Genomic DNA, 25,188 nt, shown 5'->3' with positions numbered 1-25,188 from the left:
AATACTTGCTGTTTCTTGCATTTTTTATTTAGCCATTCCAACAGGTGTGAGGTAATATTTCGTTGTAGTTTTGATTTGCGTTTCTCTGATGATGAGTGACATTAAGCATTTTTTTCATGTGTCTCTTGGCCATCTGTATGTCTTCTTTGGAAAAATGTCTATTCATGTCTTTTGCCCATTTTTTATTGGATTATTCATTTTTGGGGTGTTGAGTTTTATAAGGTCTTTATATATTTTTTGGATATGAACCCTTTATCAGATGTCATTTGTAAATATCTTCTCTCATTCTGCAGACTGCCTCTTACTTTTTTTGTTTCTTTTGCTGTGCATATGCTTTTTATTTTTATGAAGTTCCAATCATTTATTTTTGTTTGTGTTTCTCTTGTCTCAGGAGACATATTTAGAAGGAAGTTGCTATAGCTGATGTCAAAGAGGCCCCTGCCTATGTTCTCCTCTAGGATTTTTATGGTTTCTTGTCTCACATTTAGGCCTTTCATCCATTTTGAATTTATTTTTGTGTATAGTGTAAGAAAATGGTCCAGTTTCATTCTTTTGCATGTTGCTGTCCAGTTTTCCCAACACCATTTATAGTAGAGACTTGTCTTTTTTTCCAATGAATATTCTTCCCTGCTTTGCTGAAGATTAATTGACCATATAGTTGTGGGTTCATTTCTGGGTTTTCCATTCTGTTCTGTTGATCTATGTGTCTACTTTTATGCCAGTATCATACTGTTGATCACTATAGCTTTGCAATATAACTTAAAGTCTGGAAATTGATGCCTCCAGCTTTTGTTTTTCAAGGTTGCTTTCGCAACCTTGGTCTTTGGTGGTTCCATACAAATTTTGGGATTATTTGTTGTAGCTCTATGAAAAATGGTGGTAGTATTTTGACAGGGATTGCATTAAATGTGTCGATCGCTTTGGGTAGTATAGACATTTTAACAATATTTGTTCTTCCAATCCAAATTTAGCATGGAATGTCTTTCCATTTCTTTGTGTCATCTTCAATTTCTTTCATCAGAGTTTTATACTTTTCAGAGTACAGATCTTTTACCGCTATGGTTAGGTTCATTCCTAGGTATATTATTATTTTTGGTGTGATTATAAATGAGATAAATTCCTTGACTTCTTTTTCTGCTGCTTCATTATCGGTGTACAGGTAGGCAACAGATTTATATGCCTTGATTTTATATCCTGTGAATTTACTGAATTTGCATATCCATTCTAGCAGTTTTTTTGGTATAGTCTTTCAAGTTTTCTACATAGAGTATCATGTCATCTGCAAACAGTGTCTTTCTTGCTGACTTAGATATCTTTTTAAAACCTCATCTCGTTGTCTGATTGCTGAGGCTAGGACTTCTAGTACTGTGTTAAATAACAGTGGTGAGCGTAGACATATTTAAGTTTTGAAAGAAAGAAAGAAAGAAAGAAAGAAAGAAAGAAAGAAAGAAAGAAAGAAAGAAAGAAAGAGAGGGAGAAAAACAACATTCTATCTACATATGGAAAAGTACAAAGCATATATGTAATCTGGAATACCTAGATGGGAGATGATGCCAGAAAAGTGTGTGAGGGACAAATTATGATAACCTTATTTGCTAATTTAAGGCATTTGAACTCTGCACTGAAAGCTGTGGGGAAAGATCTCAAGCAGAAAAGTAACATAATCAGATCCATTACAGCCGCAAGGCAGCTCAATAACCCTCAAATGGCACACATCTTCTCCACTATGTCCCCTCTAAGTTCCCTACTTAGAGTCCTTAAAGTTCCAAGTAAAACATTACCTCTCCTCTGTATCCTGTGTGATCACCACACTTTCTTTTACTATACTCATTTCCCATGTATGTTCCTTTTACTAGATTGTAATCACTAGATTTGTCTATATTTTACCCTCGTGTCCTTAGTACAGCACTTGGCCTATAGTAAGTGCTCAGAATAAATCTATAACTTTTTCAAGAGGTACACACACACACACAATTTGATGAGATACTGACCATAAAAAAGTCAGGGGTAGTGTGCTCACAAAGTTAAAATGAATGTCCAGTCTTATTACCAATTTTAAACACCCAAACACTGAATTATCTAAAGGGTGAGTACTTAAGGAAGGTGAAAAATATGATAATCTTGTCATTTTAAATCTCCATAAATTATAAATCAGTAAGACAAAAAAGTATAACTTGTAATTAGCCTAGGAAAAGTAAAAGCAAGTAAGTTTGTTTCATATTATTTTTCTTACCAATAGAGAAGTAAGGGTTTTACAACCTCAATCTGAATATTTCTTAAATGTTCTTCATTCCACTGAGATGCATCTAGCAGTTTAAGTTTTGATAATATTTCTGCAGAAAGGTAGCAATCTCCACTGCTCACTAAATAGCATTTTTTCATCTTTTCAAGATGTCTAAAACGAGACATACAAATTGCCACGATATTCAACAAACCAAATGTTTTCACTTCTAAAATGTTTCACACAAGTAATGAACTATCTCAAAACCAACACTGAATTACAGGAGTACCAATGTGGAGATAAAAATATTTCTTACAATAATGAGAATAAGGAAGATATTTTTAGTAGGTTGAACAACGGCCTTCCAAAGATATCCATGTCCTAAACCCCAGAACCTCTGAATGTTACATTACATGGTCAAAAGGATTCTGCAGATGTGCTTAGGATTTTGAGAAGATTATCCCAGATTATCCAGGTGGCCCTAATGTAATCACAAGGGTCCTTCTAAGAGGGAGACAGGAGAGTCAGTCACAGAGAAAAGATGTGAGGATAGTAGCAGAGGCCAAAGAGAAGATGCTATGTTGCTGGCTTTGAAGATGGAGGAAAGGCCATGAACTAAGGAAAATAGGTGACCTCTGGAAGCTAGAAAAAGCAAGGAAATGGACTCTCCCCTAGAGCCTCCAGGAGGAATGGAGCCCTGCCTACCCATTTTAGACTTCTTATCTCTGAACTGTAACAGAATACATTTTCATTGCTTTAAAAGCCATTAAATTTATGGCAATCTGATACAGCAACAATAGGAACTAATACAGTAAATCCTGAAGAGTTTATGTAGGTTGCTTGCATATAACTTCCCCAATATGTCTTGAAAAGCAGTAGTGGCTTTCCACTCCATAATCGATCAGGTCATGGCTTCATAACCAACCATTTGGTAACCCCTGATCTTATAAGCATGTACAACATGATCTGAATGCCATTGAAATAACTGGAATAACCCAGTCACTAGTATGTACTCAGTCAAACCCTTACTGAGAATTGCAATCTACTGTAGTTGATCTGCTTCAAAGCAAAAAGGAGAACACAGACAGTATAAAAACTTTCTTAAAGCAGGGTCCTCTTAAGGTTCTTAAGACTTACATAATCTAAAATATATGGGACAGCAAAACAAGGACCTGGACCCATCAGAGATCTAAGAGCTTCTCTAGAGGATATCTAGTATGATACCTAGGAGATATCTTACTCAGATATGAATGTCTTAAGTGGCATCCAACAAAAGATCATGGGATATGTTAACAGAGCAGGTTGTTAGGATCAGTAGTCTCTTACAATAGCTTAAGGTGCCTTTTATAAAAGGTATCTTAAGCCAGTATGTTTATATACTGAAAAATTATTTTTTCTATAAAAATAAATCGTGAGAATATTATAAAAATAAAATAGAATGGGGCGCTTGAGTGAGTCAGTCAGTTGAACATCTGACTTTTGATTTTGGCTCAGGTCATGATCTCATGATTCATGAGATCAAGCCTTGCATCCCTGGGGTCTGCGCTGACAGTCCGAAGCCTGCTTGGGTTTCTCTCTCCCCCTCTTTCTGCCCCCACCCTGCTCATGTGCATGCACAGGCACGTGCATGCTCTTTCTTTCTCAAAATAAATAAACATTCATAAATAAATAAATAAGAAATAAATAAATAAGAATGATTGATTTGAAAGCAAGTTTAGAATCTATGAGAAGAAACATTATGCAAACCCAAACAATTGCCACTATTTGTATCTGATAATTATGAAATCACAGAAATAGTGAAATCAATATTATTATAATAAATGTTAATATTAATTCCTCTGAAAGCATAAATTACATTTTTATATTTACTTCAGGCTTTCTGTCTGTGCTTAAATGACCCAAACTAATATTCCATAATTTTTTTAAAAAAACTACTGAAAAGTAAAAAATTGACTTACCTTTGATGTCTTCCAGCGTTCTTAAGAACTTTTAACCTCTCAATATCCATCCATAACAACCAATATCTCTCTCCTAGTGTACCTTTTATAAATTTCTTAAATCTTTCAAACTCTTTTCTATTGCCAATCTCATAAGCTTTGTGAGAAATACACCAATCAGCCCTGCTCTCTTGTCCAATGCTCTCACTTTTTAAACTTGCTTGTTCTAGCATCTCTTTTGACTTGACATAGGTTTGAAATGTTTCACTTGACACAACATTCCTGCCAGGAACAGGCTCAAAACCCTCCTCAATCACCACTTCTGTTACCTTGTTGAAATTTATAAAATCTGGGCTTTCTCTAAGTGGCTCTTCAAAAATGTGATGAATTGCTACTCTCAAAATAAAGGCTACGTAAGATCTTAAAAATTCTTCACATGTTGAGAAATGCAATATAAGGCCATCATCAGCATCCTGTTGCTTTTCAAGGTATATTCTCAGAAGCGCTTGAGAAGGAGTGTCTTGTAGACATACAGACCCATCTTCTTCTTTGAAATGAGAAATTAATCTAGTGGATTCAGATGAGTCCCGTTTTGTCCTTGGGTGAATTCCATCATCAAAGATAAAACTTTCTGTATTAAATCATAAAAGGCTATTAGATCAGATATGAATACAAATATGTTTTGATTATTAACTAGATGTTGTAGAGCCAGCATGGTAAATGGGCCTGTCACAGGTAGAGACTTTGTGCGCTTAAAGGGGAGTTCTAAAGCCACATTTGGTACCAGAAGAGAAAAACCTGCCCAAAGGATTGGTTATGTCTTCCCTGGACATAAAAAGGGACACTGGTAGCAGACGAACTAAATATTTGATATCACTAATACAGAGATCTTCAAAAAGACATTATGCACTTTTAAAATGTAATAGTTTAGGCTGATATAGAATGTTAATATATAAAGGCCAAATCTATTAAACACGAATATGTGCATTAAATAACTGTATGTATTCCAGTATTTCATGCTGCATGGTAAAATAAAACTAGCTACCATTAATGATGAAACAGTCAATGAACAGATCAGAACCAGAGTCATATCAGTAATTTTTTAAAATTCACTATTTTGGGGGCACCTGGGTGGTTTAGTCAGTTGAGTGTCTGACTCATGATATCAGCTCAGGTCATGGTCTCGCAGTCATGGGATCAAGCCCTGCTAAGCGTGGAGCCCACTTGGGATTCCTTCTCTCCCCCGCTCTCTGCCTTTTCCCGCTTGTGTGCACTTTCTCTCTCTCTCAAAATAAATAAACATTTTTTTTAAATTCACTATTTTCTCAGAAAGATTCAATTGCTATCATACTTTTAACCTATCATCAAAATTACAAAATGACATAAAGTACTTACGAGAGATTACAAATACAAATGGGTTGTTTTATACTTTTTCTAAAGTATAGTCTTTAATTATTTCCTCCTTCTTTAGAAATCAGAGAAAGATCTGATGTCAGTGCTTTATTTCCCATGCAAAATCTACCCCTTGAAATGCCATGGATCAGGAAAACTCTGTTGTCATCTGTGCCCCACCTCCATGGGCATTTTCTCAGGCACAGTTTTCAAATCTCAGTGAACTAGAAATGTTTCATTATAATTTTTATTGAAAATTAAGATACTAAGTTTCCACAATCTTGAGAGATTAGACTTTTGTAAGCCTACAAAAGGATCTGGGTATACACTCAACCCAGTTGTAGAGGAAAAGAGCAAGGTTAGCATTTCTGTTCATCACCTTCCTGCTACCCTTTCTCTTCCTGTTTACCATCTCCTCTACCTTTGCTCTCCAATTTTCTACTTTACTATTTGGGGGAAACAGCAAGAAATCTATAAATTCACCTATTTTCAAATTAAGGAGATTCTTTTCCTCTTTCTAGATTTAGGTTCAATTCTAGAGAATCCAGATTTACTGTCCCCCAAAGGCTGCTTACTTACACTTTTCCAAAGAATTAGGTAACAACTGTTAGGGAATTGCTAAGTTCCTCTCCTGAATCATGTTGCTAGATTTTTTTTTCTCTAGCAATAGCATGTTAACGACTCTCATTTCTGGAAGTTTCCATCTACATTTCTGAAAGGTTGGTATCATCCACAAAAGTTCCCCACAGTACAAATATATCTGCTTTTCAAGAAGAAAAACAGTCTGAACTTAAAAACAGAAGGAAAATTCAAGTTGTGTGAATGATTATATACTTTCAAGAGGAAAGAAAGTTTGCACCCCTTAATTTCAAAGGCTTAATAATAATAATTTATAAACTATCATAGGAAATAAAGACAAAACAAACACTTACTGACTGCCTATGAAGTACCAGGCACTAGGCTGGGCTTTTTCTATACATTTAGTATGTGTTATTATTCTAATCTTACAGATGAGAAAAGACTCTCAGAAGTGGAATAACTTTAAAAAGTCACACAGGTAGTAAGTTTTAACCCATCTAACCCATCCTCTTTCTACTATGCCAACTTGCTCTAAAAAGCCAATAGAAAGTGAAGTGGGGCAGGGGGGGATGGGGACGGAGATAATTTTTCTCTCCAACCACTAAGTATGATATTGTAAGATTAGAACAATGAAAAAAGATTTAAAGAGGAGTTCTGAGGGGGGCCTGGGTGGCTCAATCGATTAAGTAGCTGACTCTTGATTTCAGCTCAGGCGATGACCTCACAGTTCATGAGATGGAGCCCCGAGTCAGGCTCTGCATTGACAGTGCAGAGCCTGCTTGGGATTTTCTCCCTTTCTCTCTGCCACCCCTTCACTCAAGCTCTCACTCTCAAAATAAATAAATAAACTTTAAAAAAAAAGAGTTCTGAAATCATTCTTGTCCTTTCTGCTTACCAGAAACAGATGAAATAACCGGTGGTTCAGTTTTGCTGTGGAGTACACAAGATGGTAATGAAAATGTTGATACTGTTTGCAGACTCTGTTTAGCCAGTGTAAACCAATCTTTCGTTTGAGTATAGGTGGCCTAGGAGAAAAGGAGCACCTTTGTTTAATGTTAAGATTGGCAGTATTCTTCCAATCACAAACCTTGACACATCATCAGGGTAATATTAAATTTGCACAGTACAATATGAAAGGAAAATTTATGCCATCAAAGAAAAGAATACTGTCCACAGAAAAATTCATTATCTGAGAATAATGGGAAGGAATCTCAATTCAGATTATTTGCATAGGTGGCCAAAAGAAAAAATGAGCCCAATATCCATCAAATTCTTCTCTACTGTTCCACCAGAGGCATGCAACCCTACTTCCTGGCTTCATTATAGGTTCATGCCATCCAGCTGTATCTTGAGCAGTCACATGGCTCATCAGTCCCCGGCTGCATCTTTTGTCAGCTACTCCCATTTACAACTTCACAATTATTCCATACCCCTAATTCTGTCTGATCTGGTTCAGTGTTTTTTTACAAGGCCTCCCTAATATGAGAAACTTACTCTCAGGAGCACTGAAAACCTCTCCAGGCTCAACTACCCCTTTGCCGTAGATTCAGTTTTCACAGCTTTGCTTGCATTGTATGCATCCCAAAGACCGATTCCTGACTCCGGCTGCCTCTGGACATAGCCTTCAATTTTTCCTTTGCTTTTGTGTACCTCGAGCCAGCTGAGTAATTCCCAAGTTGACCCTCAGCTTCCAGAACCCCAATCCTGAGAAGCCCTCATCTCAGCTTTCCTGGGAATATTCTTCTGCCTGCCTCTCACTAAATAATGCCCTCATATTTTTCTAAAATAATCCAAATTGTTCAACAGAAGCAGAGAAGGGAGTGTCCAGCATTATTTTCATTTCTCCTTTGTCCAACTGAGTCAGAGCTGGCTGGCGCTTAGCCTCAGGAATACTCACAAAAGAGGCAGGGCTCAAATGGAACAGGTATTGTTCCCTAATTGGCAGGGCAAGTCAAGCCACACAAGGAGACCAAAAAGCAAGAGAAGTAAGTCACTGCCCCTCTTAGACGTAAGGTTTCCTGGGTGGATAAAAGCTTTGACAGACTCTAATTTCCTTTTGTTCCCTCTTTTCCTTCCTTTAAAGCCAGGTCATTTATTATTAATTATATGTTCATTTAACATATATTTACTGAGTGACTACTGTATTCTAAGCATTATCCTAAGCACTCAGAGAAGCCCAAAATAATGAAGAAACAGTCAGGGAATTGAGAGAGACCAACATACAAGAGTCCTTGTTATTTCAACTGCACAAAAAAAGATGGCGGAGTAAAAATGAGGAGAGAAAGAAGTCAGTCAGACATTAAAGCAGTAACTAGTCCACTTAATATTCTTAAAGAGATGAGTCCACTGTTTGTGTTTAGATGGTATAACTGAAGACCCAAAGAAATTAATGATCACAAAGATGAATTATCATCATAAAGCTGAATTGTCATCATAAAGATGAATTGTCATCGTAAAGATTCATCTTTGTTTGTAGTCATGATTGAAATGATTTAAGGGCCCAAGGAATTTTGAATCCTCAAAGTTCAAAAGCTATTAAGAAGATTTTAGATAAAGTACTAATCAAGTGAACAGAAATGAGTTTTTTTCATCACAGAAAATAGCAAAAATAAACTAGCTTAAATTTTACTCTCACATCTGATTTAATTTACATGTAAGGAATTAGATCTTATTTCCCTAGATTGATTCTTCCAGTTGTATGTTTACTGACTGACCTGTACTATGAGAACATATTTTTATGACACTCCTGTCATTTCTATAATACATAAAAGAAAAAAAATACTTAAAAATAAGTATAAGAGAGACGAAAAATATGCTTTTAGTATATACCTAGCACTGGTCAGTGAAAATAATGCAACTGGCAAAATCTCAAACTTTTTTTGTGCCAAATATTACTGATAGAAATGCCAAACTACAGAATTAAATAAGAACTACACATGAAAAAAAAATGGTCAAGTAAGATAGGATAAGTCTATTCCAACAGAGATGGCAAATAGTTCTCTCGTATGACATCTTTGATCAATTGGAAGTGCTTGCCCAGGGTGCTGTGTTGAAAAGAATTTGAAGCCAAGTCCTGGCTCAGCAGGAAAATTGCCATGATTGATTAGCAATGTCTGTCATGAATGGAATCTAGGGGAACAGGAACACATGGGCCACATATTTGCAATTCCTCGTTTTGTACAGAATATGTGTAGGAACTGTGTTTCCAGAAAGATGAGCTGATAATTAGAGGCCAGAGACCAAACGGCAGATTTTACTACAAAGTGACTCTCCAGGAGCGCCTGGGTGGCGCAGTCGGTTAAGCGTCCGACTTCAGCCAGGTCACAATCTCGCGGTCCGTGAGTTCGAGCCCCGCGTCAGGCTCTGGGCTGATGGCTCAGAGCCTGGAGCCTGTTTCCGATTCTGTGTCTCCCTCTCTCTCTGCCCCTCCCCCGTTCATGCTCTGCCTCTCTCTGTCCCAAAAAAATAAATAAACGTTGAAAAAAAAAATTAAAAAAAAAAACAAAACAAAACAAAACAAAGTGACTCTCCAAAAGGACATTTGAGGGGCGCCTGGGTGGCGCAGTAGGTTAAGCGTCCGACTTCAGCCAGGTCACGATCTCGCGGTCCGTGAGTTCGAGCCCCGCGTCAGGCTCTGGGCTGATGGCTCAGAGCCTGGAGCCTGCTTCCGATTCTGTGTCTCCCTCTCTCTCTGCCCCTCCCCCGTTCATGCTCTGTCTCTCTCTGTCCCAAAAAAAATAAATAAACGTTGAAAAAAAAAAAATTCAAAAGGACATTTGATTCTAGGTTAGATCTCTTCAAAAGCACTCATACAACCCAACATTTCTTCCTGGAGGACAAATTTATCTGATAATGGTTACACAGTAATGCATTTTGCTAATGAGGAATAATTTTGGCAAGAGGGAGAAGACCCAATTTATCATTATTTTTACAAAAATTATAGACTCCAAATAATGAAAAATTTGGAATGAACAATGAAACCATGGATATAATTCAAGTTACCCTTCCTTGCTTCCCGGGCGACACTGAGCATGTTCTTCAATCTTGCATTTGTTGCTCTGCACACAGGAGGATAATACCAGTTACATTTCAGGTGAAGGAAGGCAAAGCAAATGAGTCAGCATAAATCCACAAAAGGTTTTGCTAAATCTGCTTTAGAAGTACTTGAAATCCCTTCCCCTGTTCAAGTGGTAAAAATGAAATTCCTATCCCTAAAATGATAAGTCTCCTTGAAGGGCCAAATCATGAAGAAATACTCATACTCTTACCTCACCAAGAGAAATGTAGAACTTTTTCATTATTATAACATTTTCTTCTTCAGTGACAGGTGGTGGTGGACTGGGTGGTTTTTTCAGGACCCAGGGGGAAAAGTCTGCATCAAGTGTAATGTTCATGCCTGATCTGCTCCATCGTACTTGTGAGACCAATTTGGCTAATCTGCATTTTAGGAATCATAAAAACTTGAAATAAGTTTCAAATATGGTAGAATTTGGGGAAAAAAAAAACTAAATTTTATTTTATGTATTCAAGCCAATCTCCTAACTCTGCACAATGATTCTCTTAGGATCTGCTAAATTAATGGCTTATTCACAGAACTAATTAAGGATTATTCTGCTATAATTTATTTTATTTGGATTTTTAAAATGGTGGTTCTAAATATAGGTCAAATTTTACTTAAATTTAAGGAATGTTTAGGTACTTACACATTAAAAGCCAGAGAACATAAAAGAAAAACTTGGCCCACTGTGACATTCTTTTTCATGACACACTTATATTTGTTTTTTAACAGCTTGCACATAAATACCGTTATCACAAGTAGATAATTTTAAAAACATAATGATCAAGGAAGCACAACTGAAGTACATTTATTAGGTACTGTTTCTATGGGATCTCTTTGGAAAAGTTAAGTGATTTTTTACAAATGCTCTATCACTTGCATACTATAGCAGGTAGGATACAAATGCGGTGGGTTTAAAGGTATACGATTTTACTAAGAAAGTACAGGAAAAATGATTTTAGGTGAAAAAAATCCAGGCAATTAAAAAATGTGTTTGTTGATGGGACTATAATACCTGTATTCAAAGTAGCAATCACTTTCCAGAAATGCTGGAAGTCTTTCTTTTTTGATCCACTGAATACCTTGTTCACGACTGAGACACTGTGAGGGGACAAGTGAAAAAGAAAACGAGTCAAAGAAAGTCACCTTTCAGGACAATGAAGGCCTAATCAATAGAGCAATAATGACCTCCAGCTCCTTCTAGGAGCCCTGCTTCTACCTTCTTTTTGCACAAGAGAGAGCAAGAACCTCCAATCACATATCTGAAGCCATTGCTTGCCTTCTGGTATTTCTTTAATTCTCTCAACAATCCTGCATCAACTATTAGTCCCATTTTACAGATTAACAAACTGAATTCAGAGAAGTTAAGTAATGTATTGGAGAAGGAGGTATGAGAAAAAAAGTCACTTTCAGTATTTTTGCAGTCATAGAATGGTTAAAAGTAATCATAAACAGGAAAATAGTTAACCAGAATCTTGATAAGGCCACTATGGTCACTACAGTCCCCTTGTCCTTCCAACTTTAGGAACTTTGGTTAAATATTTACCATCCCCAGCCACTCTCCTGGAGATACCAAGGTTAGCAAGAAAGCTAAGGCCCTGCCTTGAAGGAGTTTCCAGGTAATTCAGTAAACAATAATAACAGAGCACTACCATAGGTTCAGGTTTCTGTGGGAGGGCACGTAGGCACTAAAACCAGCAAAGGCTTTTCCCACAGAAGATGCCACTCACTCTTTCACCTAACGCATGATTAGCCTGGTGAAGGGGTGAAGAGGGGTGGGCAGGAGAAGAAACGAAGAGAAGCATAGTATGACTAGATCACGGGGTGAGATTTGAGGAATGGAGGGAAGCAAGCTGGTGAAGCAGGCATAGGCCTCACTGTGAATCATCTTTTAAGTGACAGTAAGGAGTTTAGACTTTATTCTGAGGTTGCGAGGGCCATACAAACTCAAGGGAAGAGTTACTGAGTTGCTATTCATCCTAAAATATTTACTCACCATTGATTCTCTTCTGTCTTATATTCACTGTTTTCCAGAATGCTAAAGAAGGTCGGTACTTTGAACACTAAACCAATGCTACTAGATAAGGAAAACAACCAGTAAGGTGCACATCTCAGTGATGCAAGGGTGTCTGTATTTATGTGACTTCCATTGATTATCTGCTAAAGCAACAGGTGTGCTGTGATATTAATATCAGTCAACACAGACCATTGCTAACTGCAGCGAGGAGGCTAAAGGCTCACATAGTAGTAGTGCCAACATCAGATGAGCTGACATTCTTTTTTTTTTAATGTTTATTTATTCTTGAGAGAGAGAGAGGCAGAGTGTGAGCAGGGGAGGGGCAGAGAGAGACAAAAACACAGAATCCGAAGCAGGCTCCAGGCTCTGAGCTGTCAGCACAGAGCCCGACGCAGGGCTCGAACTTGTGAACCACGAGATCATGACCTGAGCCAAAATCAGCCACTCAACCGACTGAGCCACCCAGGCACACCTGATGAGCTGATGTTCTTGAGCGTGCACTGGTGCTCAACACTGCTTGCATGTGGCATGAAGTCATTAGGTTCTCCAAGACCAGAAAACTGAGGGAACGATGCTTTCCTCCTGTTCAGCCAAAAGCACCCATTTGCCCTTACCAAAAACTATCTTCCAGGTAATGAAAAAATAGAAGAAACTTTGGAAGCAGCCAGCACCTCAGTAACATCTTGTGGATGGTCTTATTGTTTGAGTGAAATCTGAAGGACATTTGGATCTTGTAGTTAGAAAAACTCCAAATATGCCTCCACATATGCTACACACTGACGATGATACAGGACTCTTGAATTTTCATTAGCAATGCATTCAACACATCACAGAAAGGCACCAGACTACATATAAAGATCAATACACACCCTTGAGGAATACTACAAGCTTGTGAAAGCTGGTCAGTCACACAAAATCAATTTGCCTAATATTTACTTAATGAACAGGTCACTGACAACCCATCCCCTTTTGAATATCTCTGCATCTATCTGATCTAAAAATGAAATGAAATGAAAAGTTTAAAAGGGATAAAATCAAAATCGAAGAAAAGTCTTTTAGTCAAACTGCCAAAAAGTCCCTTCAAGGTGTTTACAAATAAAGTATAAAGTATACAGACAAAAAAGTATAAAGGCAAAAAAATACAGGGGTGCCTGGGTGGCTCAGTCGGTTATGCATCCGACTTTGGCTCAGGTCATGATCTCGTGATTCATGGGTTCGAGCCCCGCATCAGGCTCTGTGCTGACAGTTCAGTCTGTAGCCTGCTTCAAATTCTGTGTCTCCCTCTCTCTGCCCTTCCCCCGCTCACGCTCTCTCTCTCTCAAAAATAAACATGAAAAAAAAATTTAATAAAGGCAAAAAATACAGAACAATCTTGTTAGACATAACATGACACCTTAATGAATACTTACAAAAAAACACAAAAATGATTTACCTAAGGTAAAACTATTTAATCCTTAAAACTAAAAAAAACAAAAACAAAAACATACAGTAAAATCCATCCTTTTTAGTAAACAGTTCTGTAAGGTTTTGACAAATATTTAAGTCGTATAACCATGACTACAATGAAGATATAGAATAGTTCCAACTTCCTCCAAACTTCCTCATGTCACTTTGCATTCAGTGACACCCTCTAACCCTAGGCCCTGGCAACCACAGATTGGTTCTCCACAGTTTTGCCCTTTCCAAAGTGTCATACAACTGGGATACAGTTGTAGCTCTCTTCATTTAGCATAATCATTTGAGATTGACCCATGTTCTTAGATGGATCACTAGTTCCTTCCTCTTCATTTCTCTTCAGCTGAGAAGTACTCCACTGTAGAGATGAACCACACTTTGTTTATCTACTCCCCACTTAAAAGAAATTTGGGTTTTTCTTATAGTTCTTGGTGATTATAAATAAGGGAACTACAGACTTCACATACAATTTTTGTGTGAACAGAAGAGACTGTTCATTTCTCTGGTAAAATGCAAGGGTAGGATAGATGGGTAGGATGGTATATGTTTAACTTAGAAAAAACTGCCAAACTGTTTTCCAAAATGGAATTCTCTGAACAATGTGAGAGTTCCAGTTGCTCTGCATCCTGAATGGCACTTGGTATTGTCAATGTGCATTGCATATTTTACTCATTCTAATAGGTGTGTAGACACAGTTCGTTGAGATTTGTGTGTGTGTGTGTGTGTGTGTGTGCGTGCACACTGCCTTTTCTTTATAACAGCTTTGAGACAGAATTCACATTCCATACAATTCACCCATTTAAAATGTATAATCCAATGGTTTTTAGTATATTCACACACCATCACCACAATCAAATTTAGAACATTTTCATCACCTTCCAGAAAACCTCATACCCATTAGCAATCACTCTCCATTTCACATCAATTTCCCCACACCCATCTCCCAATGTTGGCTGCATTTCTCTTATGATGAATGTTGAACATCTTTTCATATGCATTTTGGCCATCTGTACATCTTCTTTGGAGAAATGTCTATTCAGATCCTATGTCCATTTTTTAAAACTAAAGTATGATTAACATGCTGTGTTATATTAGTTTCAGGTATACACTATACTAAGTCAACAATTCTATATGTTATTCATTGTTCATCACAGTAAGTGTACTCTTAATCCTATTTCACCCACCCCTTGCCCCTGCCCCTCTGGCAACCAACAGTTTGTTCTCTATAGTTAAGAGTCTGGTTTTTTGTCTCTCTTTGTGGTTGTCTGTTTTTGTTTCTTAAATTCCACATATGAGTGAAGCTATATGGTAGCTGTCTTTCTCTTATCTCATGTAGCATTATACCCTCTAGGTCCATCCATATTGTTGTAAATGGCAGGATCTCAAAGATCTCATTCTTTTTTTATGGCTGAGTAATATTCAGCCACATAGGTCACATCTTCTTTATCCATTTACCTATTGATGGACAGTTGGGCTGCTTCCCTATCTTGGTTACTGTAATAATGCTGCAATAAACATAAGGGTTCATATATCTCTTCAAATTAGTGTTTTCATTTTCTTTGGGCAAATATGCAGTAGTGGATTTCCTGGATTATATGGTAATTCTATTTTTAATTTTTCAAGGAACCTCCATAATGTTTTCACAGCGGCTGCCCCAATCTGCATTCCCACCAACAGTGCATGAGGGTTCCTTTTTCTCCACATCCTTGCCAACCCTTGCTATTTCTTGTCTTTTTTATTTTAGCCATTGTGACTGGTGTAAGGTGATATCTCATTGTAGTTTTAATTTGCATTTCCGTGATGACTAGTGACGTAGAGCATATTTTCATATGTCTGTTGGCCATTTGCATGTCTTCTTTGGAAAAATATATGTTCAAGTCCCCTGCCTATTTTTTATTTTAGGTTTCTCAAGCTTTTATTTAAATTCCAGTTAGTTAACATACAGTGTAATGTTAGTTTTGGGGGTAGAATTTAGTGATTCAACACTTACGTACAAAACCCAGTGCTTATCACAACAAGCACACTCCTTAATCCCCATCACCTATTTCACCAATCTCCCCTGACACCCCCTCTGGTAACCATAAGCGTGTTCTCTATAATTAAAATCTGTTTCTTGGATTCCTTTTTTGCTTTCCCTGCTATGTTCATTTGTTTCTTAAATTCCATATATGAGTGAAATCATATGGTATTGTCTTTCTCTGACTTATATCACTTAGCATAATACTCTCTAGCACCATCCACATCATTGCAAATGGCAAGATTTCATTCTTTTTTATTGCTGAGCAATATTCCATTGTACATATATACCACATCTGTATCCATTCATCAGCTGATGGATATTTGGGCTGTTTACATAATTTGGCTATTATTGATAATGCTGCGATAAACATCAGGGTGTGTGTATACCTTTGAATCAGTACTTTTGTGCCCTTTGGGTAAATACCTAGTAGTGCAATTACTGAATCATAGGGTAGTTCTATTTTTAGCTTTCTGAGGAAACTCCATACTGTTTTTCAGAATCCTCTGCCCACTAAAAAAATTTTTTAAGGTTTATTTATTTTTGAGAGAGAGACAGAGAGAGTGAGTGAGTGGGGGAGGGAGACATAGAATCTGAAGCAGGCTCCAGGCTTCAAGCTGTCAGCAGAGAGCCCAGAGCCCAGAGCCATGAGATCATGACCGGAACTAAAGTTGGATGCTTAACCGACTGAGCCACCTAGACACCTCTTCTGCCCATCTTTTAATCAGATTGTTTATTTGGTGTTGAGCTGTATAAGTTCTTTACACATTTTGGACATTGACCTCTTACTGGATGTACTATTTGCAGGTATCTTCTCCCATTCAGTAGGTTGTCTTTTTGTTTTGTGGATGGTTTCCCTCACTGTGCAAAAGCTTTTTATTTTGGTGTAATCCCAATAGTTGAATTTTGCTTTTGTTTTCCTTGCTTTAGGTGACATACCTAGAAAAATGTTTCCATGGTTAATGTCAAAGAAATTACTGCCTATGCTTTCGTCTAGGAGTTTTATGGTTTCAGGGTTGATATTTACCTCTTTAATCCATGTGAAGTTTATTTTTGTGTATGGTATAAGAACGTGTTCTAGTTTCATTATTTTGCATGTTGCTGTTCAGCTTTCCCAGCCCAATTTGTTGAAGAGACTGTCTTTTCCCTATTGTACATCTTTGCCTCCTTTGTTGTAGATTAACTGACCACACAAAGGTTGGTTTATTTCTGGGCTCTCTATTCAATTCCATTGATCTATATGTCTATTTTTCTGCCAGTACCATACTGTTTTGTTACTACAGCTTGGAAGTAGATCTTGAAATCTGGGATTGTGATACCTCCAGCTTTGTTCCTTCTCAAGATTGCTTAGGCTATTCAGGGTCTTTGGTGGTTTCACACAAATTTTTGTATTATCTGTTCTAGTTCTGTGAAAAAATGTAGTTAGTATTCTCACAGGGATTGCATTAAATCTGTAGACTGTTTTGGGTAATACAGACATGTAAAAAAATTTAATGTTTATTTATTTTTGAGAGAGAGAGAGAGAGAGAGAGAAACAGAGTTCTAGCAGGGGAGGGGCAGAGAGAGAGGGAGACACAGAATCTGAAACAGGCTCCAGGTTCTGAGCTGTCAGCACAGTGCCTGACATGGGGCTCGAACTTGGGAAAGGCAAGATCATGACCTGAGCCGAAGTCAGACACTTAACAGACTGAGTCATCCAGGTTCCCCAGTAATATGGACATTTTGACAATATTAATTCTTCCATACCATGGGCATGGAACATCTTTCCATTTGTATCTTCCTCAATTTCTTTCATCAATGTTTTATAGTTTTCAGAGTATAGGTCCTGCACCTCTTTGCTTAGGTATATTCTTAGGTATTTTATTATTTTGGTACAATTATAAATGGGATTGTTAATTTCTCTTTCTGCTACTTTATTATTAGTGTATAGAAATGAAACAGGTTTTTTGGAACACATATGTAGGATTTATTTTATATAAAAATTGAATCATATTATATACTTTCATTTACAACTTTTTTCACTGAACAGTACAACATGTGCATCTATCTCATGAGGACAACAGACAGCTCAAACACATTCTTTGAAATAGTCATATAATAGTCCATAATTCTTCCACTGATAAATATATAGTATGTTTATAATACTTAAGTCAATGCTGCACTGTAGCTCCTGTAATACACATTTACTTCTATGGGATAAATCCTTACGCAGCTTTTCCAGCATAAGTCATAGCACTTTTAATTTTAATTGATTTTGCCAGATTAACTCCCAAAGACTGTAGCAATTAATATTCTACAAACACTAGATGTTATTATTTTTTAAAAGCGTAGGCTGGAAGGCCTGGGTGGTTCAGTCAGTTAAGTGTCTGACTCTTGATTTCAGCTCAGATCATGATCTCACCATTTGTGAGCACAGAGCCTGCTTGAGATTCTCTCTCTCCCCACTCTCTGCCCCTTCCTTGTACGTGCACACACGCTCTCTCTCTCTCCCTCAAAATAAATAAACTTAAAAAAAAAGTGTAGGCCAATTTAACGTCTTAAAAAATGGTATGATTGTACTTACAATTTGCATATTTCTGACAATCTGTGTGATGAAACACCTTTTATTTGCTCATTTTCCATTTTAATTCCTCTCGTAAATAGTTTGTTGAATTACTTCAGTTATTCTATTGGATTACTTGTCTTTTTCTTGAATAAGATTGGTAATTAAGAAATTAAATAAAATACATTTCCTCATACTTGCAAAGTTTTTTTTCTAAATCATTGGTTTTTAACTTTATGTCATTTTCTAACATGTGACACATTTTGATTTTGGTATCCAGGTTTGTTTTTTGATTATTTTAAAGATTCTGGAGTCTTTGACTTCTTGAGAAGATGGCTCACATGCTTAGTTTACATAAAAATTTTCCTGGATTGGGGCGCCTGAGTGTCTCAGTCAGTTAAGCCTCTGACTTCAGCTCAGGTATGATCTCACAGTTTGTAGATTCAAGCCCCACGTCGGGCTCTGTGCTGACAGCTCGGAGCCTGGAGCATGCTTCAGATTCCGTGTCTCCCTCTCTCTGCCCCTCACCTGCTTGTGCTCTTTCTCTCTCTAAAATAAATAAACATTAAAAATTTTTTTAAAAATTTCATTTTATTGTAATATTTCAGTTTAAAAACCATTTAAGCCATTTATTCATTTGCAAATAAAGACAATTCAGATTACTCTTGCAAATTGATAGTAGTTATTTATATTTATTGTGCTGAAGTTCTGTCTAGGAAATCTAAAATAATATTTTTAATATAATTTATTGGCAAATTGGCCAACATACAGTGTGTAAAGTATGCTCTTGGTTTTTGGGGTAAATTCCCGTGGTTCATTGCTTACATACAACACCCAGTGCTCATCCCAACAAGTGCCCTCCTTAATGCCCATCACCCATTTTCCCCTCTCCCCCATACCCCCATCAACCCTCAGTTTGTTCTCTATATTTAAGAGTCTCTTGTGGTTTGCCTCTCTGTTTGTAACTACTTTTTCCCCTTCTCTTCCCCCATGGTCTTCTGTTAAGTTTCTCAAGATCCACATGTGAGTGAAAACATATATCTGTCTTTCTCTGGCTGACTTATTTTACTTAGCAAAATACCTTCCAGTTCCATCCATGTTGCTGTAAATAGCATGATTTCATTCTTTCTCATTGCCAAGTAGTATTCCATTGTATATATAAACCACATCTTCTTTATCCATTTATTAGTCAATGGACATTTAGGCTCTTTCCATAATTTGGCTATTGTTGAAAGCACTGCTGTAAACAGTGGGGTACATGTGCTCCTATGAATCAGCACTCCTATATCCTTTGGATAAATTCCTAGTAGTGCTATTGCTGGATCATAGGATAGTTCTATTTTTAATTTTTTGAGGAACCTCCACACTGTTTTCCAGAGTGGCTGCACATGTTTGCATTCCCACCAAAAACACATCGTCACCAGCATCTTTGTTTCCTGAGTTGTTAATTTTAGCCACTCTGACTGGTGTGAGGTGGTATCTCAGTGTAGTTTTGATTTGTATTTCTCTGATGATGAGTGACATTCAGCATCATTTTCATGTGTCTGTTGGCCATCTGGATGTCTTCTTTGGAAAAGTGTCTATTCATGTCTTCTGCCCATTTCTTCATTGGATTATTTGTTTTTTGGGGTGTTGAATTTGGTAAGTTCTTTATAGATTTTGGATACTAACCCTTTATCCGATATGTCATTTGAAAATATCTTTTCCCATTCTGTCGGTTGCCCTTTAGTTTTGTTGATTGTTTCCTTTGCAGTGCAGAAGCTTTTTACCTTGATGAGGTCCCAATAGTTCATTTTTGCTTTTAATTCCCTTGCCTTTGGAGATGTGTCAAGCATGAAATTGCTGAAGCTGAGGTCAAAGAGGTTGTTGCCTGCTTTCTCCTGTAGGCTTTCCTGTCTCACATTTAGGTCTTTCATCAATTTTGAGTTTATTTTTGTGTATGGTGTAAGAAAGTGGTCTAGTTTCATTCTTCTGCATGTTGCTGTCCAGTTCTCCCAGCACCATTTGCTAAAGAGACTGTCTTTTTTCCATTGGATACTCTTTCCTGCTTTGTCAAAGATTGGTTGGCCATACATTTGTGGGTCCAATTCTGGGTTCTCTATTCTATTCCATTGGTCTATGTGTCTGCTTTTGTGCCAATACCATACTGTCTTGATGATTACAGTTTGAGGTAGAGGCTAAAGTCTGGGATTGTGATGCATTCTGTTTGGTTTTCTTTTTCAATATTACTTTGGCTATTCGGGATCTTTTGTGGTTCCATACAAACTTCAGGATTGTTTGTTCTAGCTTTGAGAAGAATGTCAGTGCAATTTTGATTGGGACTGCATTGAATCTGCAGATTGCTTTGGGTAGTATTGACATTTTAACAATATTTACTCTTCCAATCCACAAGCATGGAATGTTTTTCCATTTCTTTGTGTCTTCTTCAATTTCCTTCATAAGTTTTCTATAGTTGAGCATACAGATTTTTAATATCTTTGGTTAGGTTTATCCCTAGGTATTTTATGGTTCTTGGTGCAATTGTTAGAGGGATCAATTTCTTGATTTCTTTTTGTTGCTTCATTATTGGCGTATAGAAATGCAATCGATTTCTGTACATTGATTTTGTCCCCTGCAACTTTGCTGAATTCATGTATCAGTTGCAGCAGCCTTTTGGTGGAGTACTCAGGTTTTCCATGTAGAGTATCAGGTCATCTGCAAAAAGTGAAAGTTTGACTTCTTCTTTGCCAATTTTGATGCTTTTTATTTCATTCTGTTGTCTGATTGCTGATGTTAGGACTTCCAATACTATGTTAAACAACAGTGGGAAGAGTGGACATCTCTGTCATGTTCCTGATCTCAGGGGGAAAAGCTCTCAGTTTTTGCACACTGAGGATGATATTAGCTTTGGGCTTTTCATATATGGCTTTTATGATGTTTAGGTATGTTCCTTCTATCCCAATTTTCTTGAGGGTTTGAAGAAAGGATGCTGTATTTTGTCAAATGCTTTTTCTGCATCTATTGATAGGATCATATGGTTCTTATCCTTTCTTTTACTGATGTGATGGATCACACTGATTGATTTGCAAATATTGAACCAGCCCTACAACCCAGGAATGAATCCCAATTGATCATGGTGAAAAATTCTTTTTATATGCTGTTGAATTCGATTTGCTACTATCTTGTTGAGAATTTTTACATCCATGTTCATCAGGATATTGGCCTGTAATTCTCCATTTTTGTGGTGTCTCTGTCTGGTTTGGGAATCAAGGTAATTCTGGCTTCATAGAATGAGTCTGGAAGTTTTCCTTCTGTTTCCATGTTTTGGAACAGCTGGAGAAGGATAGGTATTAAATATGCTTTAAATGTCTAGTAGAATTCCCCTGGGAAGCCATCTGGCCCAGGACTCTTATATGTTGGGAGATTTTTGATAACTGATTCAATTTCTTCAGTAGTTATGGGTCTGTTCAAATTTTCTACTTCTTCCTGTTTGAGTTTTGGTAGTGTGTGGGTGTCTAGGAATTTGTCCATTTCTTCCAGGTTGTCCAGTTTGTTGGACATAGTTTTCATAGTATACTCTGATAATTTCTTGTACCTCTGAGGGATTGGTTGTGATAAATCCATTTGCATTTGTGATTTTATCTCTTTGGGTCTTCTCTCTTTTCTTTTCGAGAAGCCTGGCTAAGGGTTTATCAATTTTGTTTATTTTTTCAAAAACCAACTCCTAGTTTCATTGATCTGTTCTACTGTTTTTTGGGTTTTTTTAGATTCTACATTGTTTATTTCTGCTCTGATCTTTATTAATTCTCTTCTCCTACTGGCCTTGGGGTTTCTTTGTTGTTCTGCTGCTGGTTCCTTTAGGTGTGCTGTTGGATTTTGTATTTGGGGTTTTTCTTATTTTGAGCTCGGCCTGGATTGCAATGTATTTTCCTCTGAGAACTGCCTTTGCTACATCCCAAAGGGTTTGGACTACAGTGTTTCCATTTTCATTTGTTTCCATACATTTTTTTAATTTCTTCTTTAATTGCCTGGCTGACCCATTCATTCTTTAGTAGGATGTTCTTTAATCTCCATGCATTTGGAGGTTTTCCAAACTTTTTCCTGTGGTTGATTTCAAGTTTCATAGCATTGTGATCTGAAAATGTGCATGGTATGGTTTTAATTCTTTTATATTTATTGAGGGCTGTTTTGTGACCCAGTATGTGATCTATCTTGGAGAATGTCCCATGTGCACTTGAGAAGAATGTTGTATTCTGCTGCCTTAGGGTGAAAAGTTCTGAATGTATCTCTCAAATCCATCTGGTCCAGTGTATCATTCAGGGCACTTGTTTCTTTATTGATTTTCTGTCTGGATGACCTGTACATTGTTGTAAGTGGAGTATTAAAGTCTCCTGCAATTACCACATTCTTACCAATAAGATTGCCTATGTTTGTGATTGTTTTATATATTTGGGTGCTTTTAAATTCAGTGCGTAAACATTTATAATTGTTAGCTCTTCTTGATGGATAGACCCTGTAATTATGATATAATGCCCTTCTTCATCTCTTCTTACAACCTTTAGTTTAATCTAGTTTGTCTGATGTAAGTATGGCTACTCCAGCTTTCTTTTGACTTCTAGTAACATGATAGATGGTTCTCCATCCCCTCACTTTCAATCTGAAGGTGTCCCCAGGTCTAAAATGGGTCTCTTGTAGACAGCAAATAGATGGGTCTTGTTTTTTTATCCATTATGATACCCTCTGTCTTTTGGTTGGAGCATTTAGTCCATTTACATTCAGTGTTATTATTGAAAGATATAGATTTAGTCATTGTGTTATCTGTAGGCTTCATGTTTGTAGTGATGTCTCTGGTCCTTTGTGGTCCTTTGCAACATTCCACTCACAGAATCCCCCTTAGGATCCCTTGTAGGGCTGGTTTAGCGGTGATGAATTCCTTCAGTTTTTGTTTGTCTGGGAAAACCTTTATCTCTCCTTCTTTTTTTTTTTTTTAATTTTTTTTTCAACGTTTTTATTTTATTTTTGGGACAGAGAGAGACAGAGCATGAACAGGGGAGGGGCAGAGAGAGAGGGAGACACAGAATCGGAAACAGGCTCCAGGCTCTGAGCCATCAGCCCAGAGCCCGACGCGGGGCTCGAACTCACGGACCGCAAGATCGTGACCTGGGTGAAGTCGGACGCCTAACCGACTGCGCCACCCAGGCGCCCCATTTATCTCTCCTTCTATTCTGAATGGCAGGCTTGCTGGACTAAAGATTCTTGGCTGCATATTTTTCCTATTCAGCACATTGAAAATTTCCTGCCACTCCTTTCTGGCCTGCCAAGCTTCAGTAGATAGGTTTGCTACTACCCTTATGTGTCTACTCTTGTAGGTTAAGACCCATTTGTCCCTAGCTGCTTTCAGAATTCTCTCTTTATCTTTGTATTTTGCCAGTTTTACTATATGTCATGCAGAAGATCAATTCAAGTTACATCTGAAGGGACTTCTCTGTGCCTCCTGGATTTCAATGTCTGTTTCCTTTCCCAGATTGGGGAAGTTCTCAGCTATGATTTGTTCAAGTACAACTTCCACCCCTTTCTCTCTCTTCTTCTTCTTCCGGAACTCCTATGATACAGATATTATTCCATTTCATTTAATCACTTAGGTCTCTAATTCTCCCCTCATGGTCCAGAATTTTATCTTTTTTCTCGGCTTCATCTTTTTCCATAATTTTATCTTTTTTCACTTATTCTCCCCTCTGCCTCTTCAGTCCAGCTGTCACTGCCTCTAGTTTATTTTACACCTCATTTACAACATTTTTTAATTCATCATGACTATTTTTTAGTTCCTTGATCTCTGTAACAATAGATTCTCTGCTGTCTTCTATGCTTTTTTCAAGCCCAGCAATTAATCTTATGACTATTATTCTAAATTCTTGTTCAGTTACACAGTTTATATCTGTTTTGATCAATTCTTTAGCTGTCATTTCTTCCTGGAATTTGTTTTTAGGAGAATTCTTCCATTTCATCATTTTGGCTAGTTTTTTGTCCCTCACATGTTTTAAAAGCTTGTTATGTGTCCTGCACCTGTGAGCACTACTATATTAAAGAGGAGTCATACTCTGTCTAGGGCCTGGCCCTTCAGGAGGTGTTTTTTGAGTGTGTTACTTGCTCTCTGTTGTTGTGACTCTGGTTGTTTTATCTCCCTACTCGTAGTGATGTTTTGGACCCTCCACCAAGTGTGCTTTGATTTGTTCACTGAAGTAGCCCTGAATACCTGCATAACAGTCCTTTCTGATAACTTGGGAGCCACCTGACTAAATGCTTTCTTGACATCTTCTGAAGTTAAGTATCCATAATAGTGCCTGTCAAAAGCTGTAAAGATGTGTCTTATTTGATTGCAAAATTTTTTGTGCAACAAAAATTTTTTCTTTTTTCTTACAACACTTTTTTTTCTTTTTTCTTACAACACTTGAAAACTCCTCAAGTAATAGGCATTGTCACACTTTCTCACAGCTTTCCTTCAACCACTCCAGCCTGGCCTCTGCCATCACCTGGTACCAAAACTGCTCTTGCAGGTCGCCAACTCCAATGGACCAGAAGTCTAAAATAATTTTGAATTGCAAGGAAGATATATACTTTTTATTTTCTTATGATCTAGTGGAAATGGTTACAGTGTTTACTATTGATTTTGGGTAGCCTTTAATAGTTTAAGTAATTAATTTTTTAATGAGTTTTTATTAGGAATGAGTTTGCATGAAATGCAACAGATTTATGTATATTAATTTTGTACCCTGTAACTTTACTGAATTCATTTATCAGTTCTAGTAGTTTTTTGGTGAATTCTTTAAGATTTTCTATATATAGTATCATGTCATCTGTAGATAGTGAAATATGTTACCTCTTCCTTACCAATCTAGATGCCCTTTATTTCTTTGTCTTGTCTGATTGCTGTGGCTAGGACTTCTAGTACTACGTTGAATAAAAGTGGTGAGAGTGGACATCCTTGTCCTGTT

The 25,188-nt window shown here is 37.2% G+C and overlaps 1 protein-coding gene across 1 annotated transcript in view; it reads right to left on the bottom strand.

Moving 5' to 3' along the window:
• RGS22 (regulator of G protein signaling 22) overlaps nucleotides 1–25,188 on the bottom strand; it is a 173,534-nt gene that overhangs the window by 120,527 nt on the left and 27,819 nt on the right. Inside the window, exons 6-10 of the mRNA XM_047088840.1 lie at nucleotides 11,202–11,287; nucleotides 10,398–10,566; nucleotides 7,025–7,154; nucleotides 4,180–4,789; nucleotides 2,234–2,395 (exon numbers count right to left, since the gene is read on the bottom strand). Coding sequence (XP_046944796.1) covers nucleotides 2,234–2,395; nucleotides 4,180–4,789; nucleotides 7,025–7,154; nucleotides 10,398–10,566; nucleotides 11,202–11,287 — 1,157 coding nt within the window. The remainder of the gene's footprint in view (nucleotides 1–2,233; nucleotides 2,396–4,179; nucleotides 4,790–7,024; nucleotides 7,155–10,397; nucleotides 10,567–11,201; nucleotides 11,288–25,188) is intronic.

Source organism: Lynx rufus, unplaced genomic scaffold, assembly GCF_022079265.1.
Source record: "Lynx rufus isolate CCGP_SWC_20201006 ecotype Redwood Valley unplaced genomic scaffold, mLynRuf1.p SCAF_26, whole genome shotgun sequence".
NCBI lineage: Eukaryota > Metazoa > Chordata > Mammalia > Carnivora > Felidae > Lynx > Lynx rufus.
Note: the sequence above shows the minus strand (reverse complement) of the source record. Positions and strands in the feature narration are given on the sequence as shown.